Source organism: Helicoverpa armigera, chromosome 9, assembly GCF_030705265.1.
Source record: "Helicoverpa armigera isolate CAAS_96S chromosome 9, ASM3070526v1, whole genome shotgun sequence".
Taxonomy (NCBI): Eukaryota; Metazoa; Arthropoda; class Insecta; order Lepidoptera; family Noctuidae; genus Helicoverpa; species Helicoverpa armigera.
This window is the reverse complement of record NC_087128.1, coordinates 550,819-564,496: the sequence shown is the minus strand read 5'-3', so window position 1 is coordinate 564,496 and position 13,678 is coordinate 550,819. Positions and strand designations below refer to the sequence as shown.

Genomic DNA, 13,678 nt, shown 5'->3' with positions numbered 1-13,678 from the left:
AGAATTTTAAAATCCTTTGGTAACAACACAATTTCTCAAGCTATTTTTAGAGTATATAATAATATAAATCCAGGTATCCCGATATGGGGCTATGGGGACAGACTTTATTTGCCAAGGTGTATTCATATATGGGGGACTGGAAGCCGACCCCAGCATAGATTGGGAAAAAGGCTCGGAGGAGGAAACATATATAGACTTCAGTATAAAAACTAAAGTGTAAATGGTATATCATCTTAATCATGTCAAAAATCATAAAATGAAAATATCGAATAGCAAAAAAAAAATGTATTCAAAACGCGTAAAAATATATAAAATCCACTTTGTTACAATTGACTGAAACTGCGAAATAATTAAAAAAAACGCCGAATTTGTCTATTTCAATTTTTAAGTCTCCGTCAATTATTGGTATGCATAGACTTTAGGTTGCACAAGCGATACAAATTTAGTAAGCACGAATGATCATCAATTGAATTGTATTAACATAAATGGACTTTTATAATTTAAGTTCGTGCAGCTTTTCCCAGCAATTTGGGCATGCATGTTCTGGGCTGTTCTGGGTTGGACTGCGCCGACATGTGCATGCACTGCTTAACAAGAATAGTGTCTGATCTATGCATATCTGGAATAAGCGTTGTGTATGGTCTAAGTGTTACTTGTTCTACGCATAGTCCGGCCAGAACTAACGGTTGGCGCAGTTGGACGCTAGACGCGCTAGAGCTCGCTTTTCCGCCATCCTCATCTTGTCCAGTACGTCTGCCATCTCCGGCCACGGTGGGTATTGTTGGTTGATGAGGATTAACTTGTGGATTGAGGGGTTCCGCAAGTCCATTGTGTGCGATATGTTCTGGCGGCTGTGCGATTGGAATACTACGTCGACCTTTAACAAACAAATTGATTTATTGTAATCCTGCCTCCTGAACCCTGATCTCCAGCTTATGTTCTTTGTTTATCTATACATATTAAAGTCATAATAATAATAAGTAATTTTATTCGATTTTGTTGTTTTATGTTGAACGCGTAAGATTTCCTTTCGACCCCTGAGTCCTATTTCTGCAATATCCTGTTTAATGCACCGCTTTATTTGATATTACGATACCAACTTATCTTTCTTCCCTCTCGGCTGAAAAGGTCATAATTAACTATGCGCAACCAACTATATTATACTATATTATCAGTAATTATATTATACTATATAATCAGTAACAGTAATTATCATTGACGTACCTTATTTTTACAAGCCCATAAAATCGAAAAGAACATAAGCGACAAGCTCACGCATGTTGTCAGGAACAAGGGGATGATTTCCCAGTACGTTTTGAGGGTGTACCCTAATCTTAACTTCTTTGGGAAGGGTGTGTCGTACTGGGAGGCTGGTATCATATCCGCGTACCGCACGTTGATGACCTTTGGAGTGACCCTCCGTGTCAGCAGCTGTCCAACATGAGATCTATACGTAGTTCGTAAGAATTTTGAAAGCATTTTAATGCCAATTGAAGCATTAACTTCAATTATATATTGTCCTAAAGTACACAAAATTCAGATGACAGGTATGTCAACGTCAAAACATTCTATAATCAAATAGTTATAGAGAGCTAAATATTATGAAACATGTACGAAGAGTTCTTATACATATTCATTAAGAAATCTTATACAAGCCTGATCACTTCGACTCTTGATCATATAAAAGTTAATTATACTTGGTGAGTATGGCCGTCAGTTCGTCACAAAATAAGAATAGGGTAACTAGCTGAAGCAGCACTCTTCCCAACTTCCAGCCAGCATGCTTTTGTTGACTTTGTCGAGTCCTAGTGTCAGCTATGAAACGGAAAACTATCTCGGCATAACCATTTTTTATAAAACACTGGCCGTAAATGTAATGTCGATAAATAAAAATATATTGACGCCAAAGTCAGATGAAATTCAAAAGTCAAACGTATATTTAATTATAATAAAATAAAATTAATAATAAGCGTAATAATTGTTATTTTGGTTTATTTTGAGCAAATATGGATTTTTCGTACAATGGACCACATTTGCAAAATTCATAAATTATATCGTAAAGGAACAGGTAATCTTAATCAAATATTTCGATATCAATGTAACGTCACATTGCATTATTAATTTGAGGCTTTATTTTTCAACCTGTCGGTTAATCAGAAAAAAGCTTGTCCTCTTAGGCGAAGTACAGGCGATCGTCATAGATGAGGCTGTAGTACTCGCAAGTAGTCGGCAGGTATAGTTATGAGCATGGTTTTGTTCGCAGACGTCGTTGGTGTGAGGGTTGGTGATGACCTTGCGCACCCCGCGGCGTCGCATCTCGCCCCGCACCAAGCGCAGGTACCGCGCCATACGTGAGTTCTTCCGACGGGCGCTAGGTAACCAACTAACCTTAATCTAGCAATTAATACTATTGCAACCCCTTGTAGCTAAATAACTGGTCATCTTGCAGGTACCACATCGCAGCCGGATATTAAAATAAGTTCCAGTATAGCTCTAAACGTCACAGATCTTAAACGAAAAATAGTAGGACTTGAACAACAATTAGACGAAGTAAACAAGCAGTGTAAGGACATTGCCTGCCTTGACTGCTCTATTAGGGAGTCCGACGTCTACTTCCAGCAAAACACACCGCACGAGAGGGAGTCTAATAGCTACATCCCCCTAGACGTGAAACGCGAGATAGATACTATCAATGAACAAACTGAATCTTCTTATGACAGAAAGTTGAATGGCATCGAAACAAAATTCATATACAAATCTTCAGAGGGCAACTATAAATACGAAGACAGCGAATACCATCAGAAACCCCACGATGTGAACGATTCAAACGCAACTCAGGATATGGTAGACGAGTTTGAGGGACATATTTCGAAAGTCAAAAATAAAAAGAGTAAATTACCCAAGGCAGCTGAATACGGCGCTAAATTACACAAACATAGAACAAGATCTGTTTACGAGAACATTGCTTCTCCTAACACTACCAGTAGTTTTCACTCGCTTGCAGACCCCCGAATGAATCACATAAGTACAAATCCTGGTTACTCCGGTCACCCCCCGGACAAAAATTATTACATAAATGAATATGCGGGGCCGGAGCCTCCATCTCTCCACAAAGAAAAAAAATACAGAGAAAATGTGAAAAAAAATAAAGTTGATTTATACAAAGAAGCTTATGATCAAAAACCCAGCAAAATTCGTAAGCAAAAACATCATAATAGAGAACTTGATCAAGATTTTATTGCTGATATAATTAGAAGACAATATAAGCCTGTGACAATGTTTGGCAAGCGAGAATCTGAGATCAGTCAGATCTCAGCTCCCGTCTGCCGTGACCAAGAATATCCAATTCGTGATGAGATACAAGAGGGCACTGAATTATGTTCATGTTGTTACGACGACAAAAAGCACAAGTTAAGACAATGCGAACTCGGTGAAATGAGAAGTATTTGCGATACTCGACTGTACAGCTCTAAAAAGCGTCCCCGCAGAAAGCATCGCAGGGTTCACGTAGATATGTTTAATAACTCTGATCTTTATGACCTGATTCCTGTCAAAGAAAAATCTAGCCCAAAGTCACGAAGAAAGTTTACTGATGACAATATGATAGCATATGAATATTACAGGGAAGTTCCTCCATCACCCAGGACACAAAGACCTCGACTAAATCTGAAAGCACAGTGTAATGCAGATTTTCAAGATTGCATGGCACAAGTCAAAAATTCGTGTAGGAAAGGATCACCGCATAGGCAAAGGCGACAACAAGTACTTGTGGAACCTGAGAGCGATATAACCACGGAACCAGTTGTAGCGGTCAAAGAACCACGCAAAATCCACAAACATATGAAGTGCCAGGTCGAGAAAGAAGAATTATGCCAACAGGAAAACTGCACTATGAGCAGTTTACAATATCCAATGTATGCAAATGAACAAGCTAATATTACAGTGGATACATCATTCAATAAAACACAAGAAACAGAAATACCTGTTGATAAAACTGACAAAGCTTTGTGTGAAATAAAAGACATACTTCAAAGTTTTTTGCACGAAATTAAGAAGGAAACAGTAGCATCTCAATGCGATAAATCTGAGGTCACTTCGAAAACTGATGATAATTGCATTAATATTTTGAATGAACATAGTGCCAAATTCAATAGCTCCGTAATGCCAAATAGTAGGCAAAACGCCAATTATAACGCAGGTTGCAACGCACCACCTGCTTTTATGACACCATTTCAAAATCCTTGTTGCTATCCTGTGATGCCAGTGTGTCCCTGTCCTATGCCCATGCAGAGCAGCTATATGATGCCTAGCCAAAGCTACACGTGTACGAATTGTGCCAATGCTACAAAAGAGCCCTCTCATACAGAACATTGCTGTAATAAGAACGTGACCACAACCGGGACATGTCATACAGACACGTGCCATACCGACACGTACCATACAGAAACCGATGAGCTTATTAAAGAAATTTACAAATTTGTGGCGCAAAAGCCAGCTAGGAAGAAAAAATGTGAAAGCAGTGTTGATGAACATGAAGCTAGAAAAGCCGAAGCTAAAATGTTAACGTCAAGAAGTGTAGGTGAAAATTCCAAGCTTGCTAAACATGATGCTAAAGTGGGAACAGCCCCGCTTAAGTGTTATTCGAAGAGTTGTGAAGCTATAGGATCTAGAATTAGTACCGACCCATACACTACCGGTACCACGAATGTTAGTTTTTCGGACACTATTTTGGAAAAACTTAGTTTAGAAGTAACACAGTCTTCATCAGACACTGAGATGGAAACTGAAATTAATATAGAAAAGGTAGGTCCTTCGCTTTTGTTTGGAGCACAGTTAACTATTTGCATGCGATTAAAGTAGTAATATCTTACTTTATTTTCAGTCAAAAAGAAATAAATTTTCTAAAGTTCTGCAATCTATTAATCTTTTCAAGAGGAAGAAGAAAAAAGATGTTATCGAAGAACTTAGCGAGAGTGAAAGTGCAATAGATGTTGATTTGCAAGCAAAGTTACCCTACAGACAAGAAATAACAAATTATATGATGCAAGGCCAGGAGTACTATCAACCACCCATGACACCAAATTATCAGAGACCTCATGAATATCAACCCGATTATCACCCACCGTACAACCCTGGACTACAGGAGTACCCACCACCACCACCGATGCACGACACCTACGCATCGAGACCGCATCCCTCACGGATGCAGGAACAAGCCACTGCTCCCCCCTTTAACCTGAAACATCGGCCTACAGCTCCACCTTATCAGAGCGCATATGAAAATCATTACGCCCAAATGCAACAACCACAAGTACCTCTCTGTTTAAGAGAAATAGAAGTGAAGAGTATTGGCACACAGAGTGAAAGGAAGATGTCATTCTTCCGAAAGATCAAAAAAAAAATCCAGCAGCCGCTATCACCAGACGAGGACTACCAGAAGACTTGTTCCACGCAGACGCAGGCGACTACGAGCAAGTCAACGCCACCAAAGGGGTTCTTTAATTGGAAGAACCTACAGGCTAAAGCGATGATGGAGCGCAATCATTTGAATTCTGATCCGATGCAATTTGCTTTCAAAAAACAAAAAGAGCTGGCTGAGGGTGATCAAAAGTTGAGGAATGCAATGTTAAAGAAGTTATTCAATAAAAGGAATCCATTCTCTCCGAGGAACCTCATAGTGCGGACGTTGTTAGGTAGAGACAAGTCGAGTTTCGGCGAAACACCCACTATGATGAGACCACGATTGTTCTTATAACTGTGTGTGTCAAGTCGGTGTGTAAAAATTTTTGCGTTATTTATTAATACATTAAGTGTTTAAAAAAAACATCTTTTATTTAATAATAAGACAAAAGGGAGAGTGTATATTTAAGTTTGTATATACTTTCTAAGTATACTTAGACACCAATGGCTGATAAAAAGGTGAAGGAAAACATCTTGAGGAAACCTGGACTATAAAGTCTGAAATCACCAACCCGCATTGAGCAAGCGTGGTGATTAATGCTCGATCCTTCTCCATGTGAGAGGAGGCCTGTGCCCAGCAGTGGGACGATAAAAAGGCTGGTCGTAACATGTGGAAAAATATAAAAGCTGATTGTTCTTAGTCGATAGCAGCCCTTGTTTGGGGACTCCCCGCATGATGAAACCTGGTTTACAATATTAACGAATTAGTAAAATAATATACATTTGAAATAGCGCTGCTCACATCTGTATCTGTTACAATAATTATTTACTTTTCCCATATTGACTAGTTGGCGATGTTTTTTACAACGATAATCTATTATAATATTATAAAGCTGAGGAGTTTGTTTGCTTGAACGCGCTAATCTCAGGAACTACTGGTCTGATTTGAAAAAATCTTTCAGTGTTAGATAACCCATTTATCGAGCAAAGCCATACTTTTTGTCAGGATTCGTAAAGAGGTTCCCATGGGATGCGGGTGAAACCGCTGGCAGAAGCTAGTTTATAAACTTTTTTGAATGCCTTTGTAACACGTTTAAGCACATTGGCGTCACGCCCCTGCTTTACAGTTACACTAAAACTTTTCTCTATACCTATCGGTGAAAACGTCATGAAAATCCATTCTAAACTTCTCCCTCTTTTTAGTATACACGGAATTGAGTATACCAATCCGCCTTTATTTTAATTGTCAATATCAAGAGCTATTGATTAGTTGCAGTCAGGATAGACTGCTTCAAGTTTTCCGTGGATCACTAGCCTTTCAACAAATGGCTCATTGTATGTTAAGTGGCGAATTAAACATTTACAAGACTTCAGATTAAAACTCTTTATATCTTGTATAAGAAAATACTGGTTGAATATCTCTCTAGGCTTGGACATTGTGGAATATGGTTAATGACAGAGGTGTATAACAAACGTCAGAAGATCCAGATGTGAGCGTAAAATGTCAGCAGCTTATTTTTAGATAGTTTTAAGTTTTATTGTAGATTCAATCTTGGACTGTTCACAATGAAATTAATTGTTTCGAATAGATCGGAAAGGGCATTCTTTTTCGGGTAACAGGTGCGTGCAACCTGCCCCTTACGAAATGTAAGTTTTACGCATATATTTTTCTTACAAACAAGCCGAATAAACGACTGGTTTTTACAAGATTTTATTCCACTTGCCATTTTTAGTTGTTTTTCGCAATATTTTTCAGTGCACAGGCAACATGAGCACAGAAGACATCGCTGCGACCACTGTCTGTAAACAGCGGTTTAAGGGTCTTGAGAACTTCCTGAAAAGGATTGCTTTTAACTTAGGTAAAGTATAAGCCCATTTATGAATTACCTCAAAAATCTTTTCATAATTATATTAATAAAAAATAAAAAAAACTGTTTCAGGCAACACACCATCCCAGACTGAAGTTAAAATAATATCGTGTATACCGATAGACGTGACAGATTTGCAGCAAAAGATCCTCCACCTGGAGAAGCAGCTGGAGGACGCCCAGGGCCCGGCGGAGCCGTCAGATATGAGTAAACCCAGCAAGACAAGCAAACAGGCCAAGCTACCCAAGTCAAAACGCACGTCCGTGAACACAGCGATCGTAGAGACTAAGTTCCCCAACGTGTCGACAGCAGCCATATCCTGCAAGTCGCTGGATTGTGATCGTAGTACTAGTCCAACATGTTTACATCACAAGAGAAAGTCTAACGTCTCGTTCATATTTCCAGAATTTGAAACTAATTTAACTTCGTCCCATTATCACTCAGCATCTCGCAGTGCTGCAGATAAGGCGAAACATAAAGTGGAACATCGTCGCCCTAGCAAGAGAGAGATGGCCGAGCCAAAACACGAACACCGACACCATAAACATGATGAGAGCAAACGAAATTTCTTTCGAAAGAAAAAAAACATTGTAAAAAGTAAAAGAGGAAAGTCGCCCTGCGTGTACTACGCACAGACCTTTGGTTCCCCTTTCAATAGACCGGTCATGGTCGATGAAGACCAAAAGTACGACAGCAGTGACGTTTTGAGTCGATCTTATTTGGCTAACATGATTAATAAGCAATACAAACCAAAAGCCTTAGGAGATGACCTCTCCTTAATAAGCCAGTTCTCATCGCCGGTCTGCAGAGACGTGCAGCCGCACTGCGAGGTTCCCTGTACTTACGAATCTGACATATGCTCATGTTGCCATGGTCCATTCCATAACATAGATGAACGAATTAACAAACTCAATAACCCTCAGACGTACATGCTCAATGAGATGAACACTGGCAATGCATATTATGATACTAATCAATACGACTTAGTACCTGTAAAGGAAAAGCCAGTCAAGATTAAGAAGGACTTAGAAATGCCAAGAAAAAAAGACCTCAGAAATAATATTGACATGAAATGCTGGCCGGAGAATGTTCGCACGAAGTATCGCTACCAATCATTGTGTCCTTTACCCGCAACTAACAACTGTAAAGTTCGACCACGTAATGAACACAACATCAGAGACAAACCAGATAATTATGGAAGAAGAATACCCGCAAGGCTCATTAGAGCAGGTGCAAAATTAAGAAAAGAGACAAAACGACGAAAAGAAATTTATAGGAGAGAGCGACCTGTAATCATTGAGACATCAAAAAGTTGTTGTATTGACTTTGGAGCTACTTACCCGAGAAAAACTTACAAGAAACCAAAACGTCAAGAGAGTTTACAACCAATTTCGATATCAAAGAAAAACGCAGAATGTTTAACTACTGCTATAAACAACAATGAGTGTCAAACAACGATGAGCACCGCCGAGGTGAACAATGCTGATGCTAAAACAGAAGCTACTTTAAACCAAATCAAAAGTATTCTGCAATCTGTTTTGGAAGAAGTTAAAATTTCTAGTCAAACGAGAAGTCAGCTGATACCCGAAAAGCATAAGAAAGATGCAGTCGTCCAAAAAGGACCATCACAAAATAACGTCCAATCCAGTTTGATAAACAGTTTTACTTACAGTCCCTATACCATGGCCCCTTCTGCATACATGGCATCGTGCTCGCGGCAATTAACTCCGAGCCAGTTCTATTACCCCCAACCGGGAATGAAATGTTTTCAAAACTTTCCCCTTTTCATACAAACCCCAGGTCGACATATGTGCGCTAGTTGCTTTCGGAATAGCTCTCACGTCAAATCTTCACACTTCAAACAAGCAACAACGACTGCTACTAACACTGATGACGTAAAAGAAAACCACAGTAAGGAAACTGAAAAATTAATCAAAGAAATATACAAGTCTATGGCGCTAACCGTAGACTTGCCGAATAAAGATACTTCGCTAAGCGAATATGACGAAATGACAAAATCTTTTAATGGCTTTACTACACCAGTAATCTTAAAAACGGAGCCAAAAAAGCCAGTCAAAAAAATAAGGAACGTGGTTCAGGCGGTATCGGAGCTATTTATGAAGAAAGACATGGTGGACACGTCAGATACGCTAAACACAACGCTCGAAAGCAAATTGCCTTCAAATGAAACAAGCACGCGATCACAACTGATTGCTACTACTGATACCGAACAGAGGATAAGAAAAGATCGCCAAGATAGATATATACGTAATAAAAACATGCAGCCTCTAACGGTTCACGAGGAAAACAGAACGTTTCGTGAAGCGATGGCAAGGAACGCTGTTACTATCACCGAGTCCGAGACAGCGAGCAGCGAGGGCGATACTGATACAATAGAAGTTAGACAAGACGTAGTAGAACCTAAACACGTAAGTTTATTTACTAATTGCTTAAATAGTTTTATTTATTTCTATAAGTTCGGTGTATTTTTATTCAATTTTTAGAAAAAAGAAAAGGAAAGTCTCCTCAGCAAGATGTTCAAATCCGTGTTCAAGTCGAGAGAAAAGACAAAGAAACGGGGAGAGAAAACTGAGAGCGAGGAGGAATTAACCTCCAGCGACTCTGATGACTACCAGACCGTGTACAGCCAGAGGATCGAGAAGACGGTGAGGAACAGGGGGCGCCCGCAGAACATACCCAAGCGTAAGACCCATTCCAAGATATCTTACAAGCAAATGTATCAGAGAGAGCGGAGCCCCGACAAGAAGAGGGCGCCCTACATGGAGCAGGAGTACCGGCGCTACTGGGACGAGCACCTCATGTTCCACGACAACCGACAGAAGTTCTCCTCCGACCGACTGTACTCCGACCAGACCACTCCTCACAAGTCTGCCTACTACCAGACTTACGAAGCGAGAAGATCGCTCGCTCAATCCCCAGGGACTATGAATAACAGCAACGAGAATAAATTGGATGCTAAGTCTGCGGCCAAAGGGCTGGCGTGGTTAAAGAAACATAAGATGGGCGTCCATTGCGGCGACCAATGGAAGAAGCTGATACTTGAAAGTTAAGTTATAACGTGATTGTTTAGTGTCGTTTTGTGTTTTATTGTGACATGTCCCTGTTTTTGAACAGTTTTTGTAAAAGGTTAAATAAAAATTTCCGTCTTTCATATTGCCGTTTTAGTAAAAAAATATATTAAGTGGTATCTAAAGTAAGAAGTAGATTGATACACAAAAATTTTAAATTATTTGTATTAATTTATTAGAATATAAAAGCTTGTTCTGCGTTTCACGGCTCAGTTCTGTGATTGTGCTTACATCCATGGAACAGTCTGCGCGATGTCACCTCGAAAATAAATAAGCATGTATATTTCCTTCGACTCATGTCAGTTTCAATGGGAACTTCTCCAAATCATTGGATGCTAGGTAGCGTAAATCATCTATTACGTACCTGAGAACAAAATAAATCAGTAATTTACATTCTTTGACATGATTTGCGTTTAAATTCTTATAAAATTTGCGAGATGCATGCAGCAATTTAGATGATCTTGGAGACTGCTACAAATCGATGAGTTTTTTTATTAAAAAAATGATCCTATGGACATCTTTTAAATAAATTGGTTAAGATATATTTCTGGTACAGATGTCCAGTACTCACCTATAAAATATGAGAGGCAGAGGCGCAGTGCTGAGATGCCAGAGAGCATGTGCGTCCCAGGCGCTGAGCTTCGGCGGGAAGTCGAAGAGCTCGAGCGCGAGCGCCGCGCCCGACAGCAACGTGAAGGCGACCATGCGCCACGCGTAGCGCCGCCCCGACACCCACTGCCGCCACGACACCGCCAGCCACAGCAGCGAGCCGGACACGCCTGGGAGACACACTGGTATGGAAACCCACGCCCACTTGTCTAAGGCTGGAAACAGTGCTCGACCGACGGTCAGTGCTGACCGTACGTCCAGACTGAATCACATAAAGGCTGTATCTACACGGTGCTCTGTCTTGCGCATTTTGAGGCATATGCATTTTAAAAACGTGTGGGTCCAGCGACTCGCGCATGTACCAAAGCAAAATACCCACCCAGTCGGGGTGGGTCGCTAGTTGAGTGCATAGATGACTTACCAAAGACGACGTTGACTTTCATATTGTAGTCATAATTGATGACCCCGGCATATAGATAGCGCACATGCGTCACGAAGTAGAACAGCGGCACCAGCAGTACCGTGAACGTCATCAGCTTCGACCGCGAGTAGAATACTCTGCACGACAGAATCCAACATTGGTCGTATTGGTTTTTATTTGTTACTACAAAATTGTGGCCGGTGGCCCTATTGCATCGCCCATGAAAGCGAAATGACCCCTCCCGCTGTGGGTTAGCAGCGGTGAGGGAGTGTCAGACTCTTACTGACTAAAAACCGTCGTGTTCCGTCATAGGCCTTTTATGTACCAGGGCCACGGTATCTCTTTCGAACAACCAGCAGCCCCACCTAGATGTGACACTTAAAAAATATCTAACGCGTACAGCAAAACACGAGCATGACGGCGTATCAGAGCGTCATGTAAGTTTTAGTCAGGACTTAAGTACACTCGCACATTATATTTTTAAGTACAAAATAAGTATGTAAGTTTAACCTGACAACAGCCGTGACAAATAGGCCCATGACCATGGACAGCGCACACGCATAGTCCATAAACTCAGTGAACGGAGTGTCCCGCGCGTGGAATATTGTGGACCATGTCCACGCGTTCATGCAAACCTGCAAAAATATCTTGTGTATAGGTACTGCTTTGCTTGTAATTGCCTAAAAAAATCTACGAGGTTTAGTTAAGCCTTTGTTGGCATTTGGATGGATGATCATTCTCTTAAAATGGAATGTATACTAAACGTATCCAATAGATAATCCAAAGCCAGATCCTGTTGTTAGATTGACTTAAACTCTAAAGCTTTGAAAATAATATAATTGAGGAAGAAAATAATAACTAACCATAGCAAAACCACGCCACAATTTTGTAAAAGGCGCGACGTAAGACTTCGAAGTAGGGAGCCGTCGTATCTTCTTATACATGTATGCGTTGGCTGCAAAGTTCAGCACTGACGCGAATACTGACGCTGGTTCTTGCATGCCCAGGATTCTTACAAAAGGCCACTATGAAAGTAAATAAAAAATAAAATTATTATTGTAGCTTTGTTTTGTCCATGATGATAATCTGCATGAATATTTCCTGCAGAAATTATTCATGGGGAAGTTATTTGACATGAATGCGTAGAATGTGAAATAGATCTTTTAAATAACTGGCTATTTACTTTCCAGGATTCTAGCATAAACTAAGTATGATAATTTGTCATGTTAATTATGGGGGGTAGTACAGTTGTTTAGATGATATTTGGGGTACCAAGCACAGAAGTAAGCTGAACCTGCCTACCTTGCCATGAAACTTGGGTGTATCTTGACCAGCGTTGTGGAACATTGTGACAGTGATCCACATACACTGGTAGCGGCACTCATCCCGGCAGGTCCATTGCATCAACCTGCTCCAGAAGTCCTGCTGCAGCCCTGATTTACTCTTAAATGATTGACCATCTGTGGATGTGAAGGAATTTCAACTATATACCTGAGAAATATTGCACATTTTAGCTACTTTGAAGTTCTGTGATGCTATTAGCTTAGCAACATTCCTTTTACAATTGAACGTAGATCAATCATAGTAGTGTTTCTTCATCTGCCATTTTAACTTAATATGCAGGTTGTGATGTCTTTTTGATTTTACATTGCTTTTAAATAAAATAAAGAACAGGCCCATCATCACAAAACTAAATGTATAATAGTGATTGCTAGTGTCCTGTATTTATGAGTATTCTGTATCAATAGAAGTACCATATTCATATTGTAGGCACCTAGGTTCAATGTTGTCGGTAGCCTTTACAGACTACTGACATGATGTGTTAACTATTCGGTAAAACCAAACAGGTGATGAGAGAACCAATAATAATATCTTTCAAAGAAATACTTACTGTTGGTACAATTTTCTTTTTCAAATTTATTTAAGCAACTCCTATACACCTGGGAAGTGTCACCAATGCTACATGTTATAGGCGAAAATCTTTCACACAATAATAGTGTGATAAAAACACTTAAAACTAATTTCATCTTAACTTGGATCTTTGTTTACATGCACCGATAGGACTTTAATCAACTAAGTAAATATGTGAATAAATCCTTTGTGCTAATGCATTTTCAAGAAATTAGTGTATTTCGTCGAATATTCATCAAATTCCACCGGACAGGGTAAATTCCTCTGATAAAGATTTCAAATTCCTTTGATTTCCTTCCTTTTGCTGTCCTGTCAGCTGTCATTTTTGTTTTGTTATCTTATCAGTGGCATTTACGTTCCAATTCAAGATATGTGAATAA

At 39.8% G+C, this 13,678-nt stretch overlaps 3 protein-coding genes across 5 annotated transcripts; 2 read left to right on the top strand and 1 right to left on the bottom strand.

Annotated features, from left to right (window-relative positions):
* Positions 1-733: 733 nt before the first annotated feature.
* LOC110374875 (post-GPI attachment to proteins factor 3) lies at positions 734-13,623 on the bottom strand. 3 transcript variants are annotated; one of them, XM_064036179.1, is made up of 7 exons: positions 13,279-13,623; positions 12,690-12,847; positions 12,251-12,412; positions 11,898-12,022; positions 11,388-11,524; positions 10,929-11,136; positions 734-877 (listed from the first exon to the last, which is right to left on the bottom strand). In XM_064036179.1, exons 1-7 carry the CDS (start codon positions 13,412-13,414, stop codon positions 868-870), a joined length of 936 nt encoding a protein of 311 aa, XP_063892249.1. In that variant the 5' UTR covers positions 13,415-13,623; the 3' UTR covers positions 734-867. The 3 variants fall into 3 exon arrangements, with proteins under 3 accessions (XP_063892249.1, XP_063892250.1, XP_021188455.3); XM_064036180.1 differs by lacking the exon at positions 734-877 and adding an exon at positions 10,495-10,616; XM_021332780.3 differs by lacking the exon at positions 734-877 and adding an exon at positions 10,495-10,721 and having other exon boundaries at positions 13,279-13,622.
* Positions 1,665-6,054, top strand: LOC110374869 (uncharacterized). Its single transcript, XM_049839250.2, has 5 exons — positions 1,665-2,068; positions 2,264-2,375; positions 2,450-2,561; positions 2,598-4,803; positions 4,883-6,054. The coding sequence occupies exons 2-5, from the start codon at positions 2,288-2,290 to the stop codon at positions 5,753-5,755; spliced, it is 3,279 nt and encodes a 1,092-aa protein (XP_049695207.2). The 5' UTR covers positions 1,665-2,068; positions 2,264-2,287; the 3' UTR covers positions 5,756-6,054.
* On the top strand, positions 6,908-10,427 carry LOC110374870 (uncharacterized). The gene is made up of 4 exons (XM_021332771.3): positions 6,908-7,047; positions 7,157-7,259; positions 7,341-9,697; positions 9,773-10,427. The coding sequence occupies exons 2-4, from the start codon at positions 7,169-7,171 to the stop codon at positions 10,337-10,339; spliced, it is 3,015 nt and encodes a 1,004-aa protein (XP_021188446.3). The 5' UTR covers positions 6,908-7,047; positions 7,157-7,168; the 3' UTR covers positions 10,340-10,427.
* Positions 13,624-13,678: the final 55 nt, after the last annotated feature.

What these genes read in the sequence shown, in the direction of transcription:
- LOC110374869 (XM_049839250.2), top strand. Translation starts at nt 2,288, where the DNA reads ATGACCTTGCGCACCCCGCGGCGTCGCATCTCGCCCCGCACCAAGCGC. An exon ending in GTTCTTCCGACGGGCGCTAG is followed by an intron (nt 2,376 to 2,449) that starts GTAACCAACTAA and finishes GTCATCTTGCAG; the next exon opens with GTACCACATCGCAGCCGGAT. An exon ending in TTAGACGAAGTAAACAAGCA is followed by an intron (nt 2,562 to 2,597) that starts GTGTAAGGACAT and finishes CTGCTCTATTAG; the next exon opens with GGAGTCCGACGTCTACTTCC.
- LOC110374870 (XM_021332771.3), top strand. Translation starts at nt 7,169, where the DNA reads ATGAGCACAGAAGACATCGCTGCGACCACTGTCTGTAAACAGCGGTTT. An exon ending in AAGGATTGCTTTTAACTTAG is followed by an intron (nt 7,260 to 7,340) that starts GTAAAGTATAAG and finishes AAACTGTTTCAG; the next exon opens with GCAACACACCATCCCAGACT. An exon ending in ACGTAGTAGAACCTAAACAC is followed by an intron (nt 9,698 to 9,772) that starts GTAAGTTTATTT and finishes TTCAATTTTTAG; the next exon opens with AAAAAAGAAAAGGAAAGTCT.
- LOC110374875 (XM_021332780.3), bottom strand. Translation starts at nt 13,414, where the DNA reads ATGAAATTAGTTTTAAGTGTTTTTATCACACTATTATTGTGTGAAAGA. An exon ending in TGTGGCGTGGTTTTGCTATG is followed by an intron (nt 12,023 to 12,250) that starts GTTAGTTATTAT and finishes ATATTTTTGCAG; the next exon opens with GTTTGCATGAACGCGTGGAC. An exon ending in CTGCCTCTCATATTTTATAG is followed by an intron (nt 10,722 to 10,928) that starts GTGAGTACTGGA and finishes TTTTGTTCTCAG; the next exon opens with GTACGTAATAGATGATTTAC.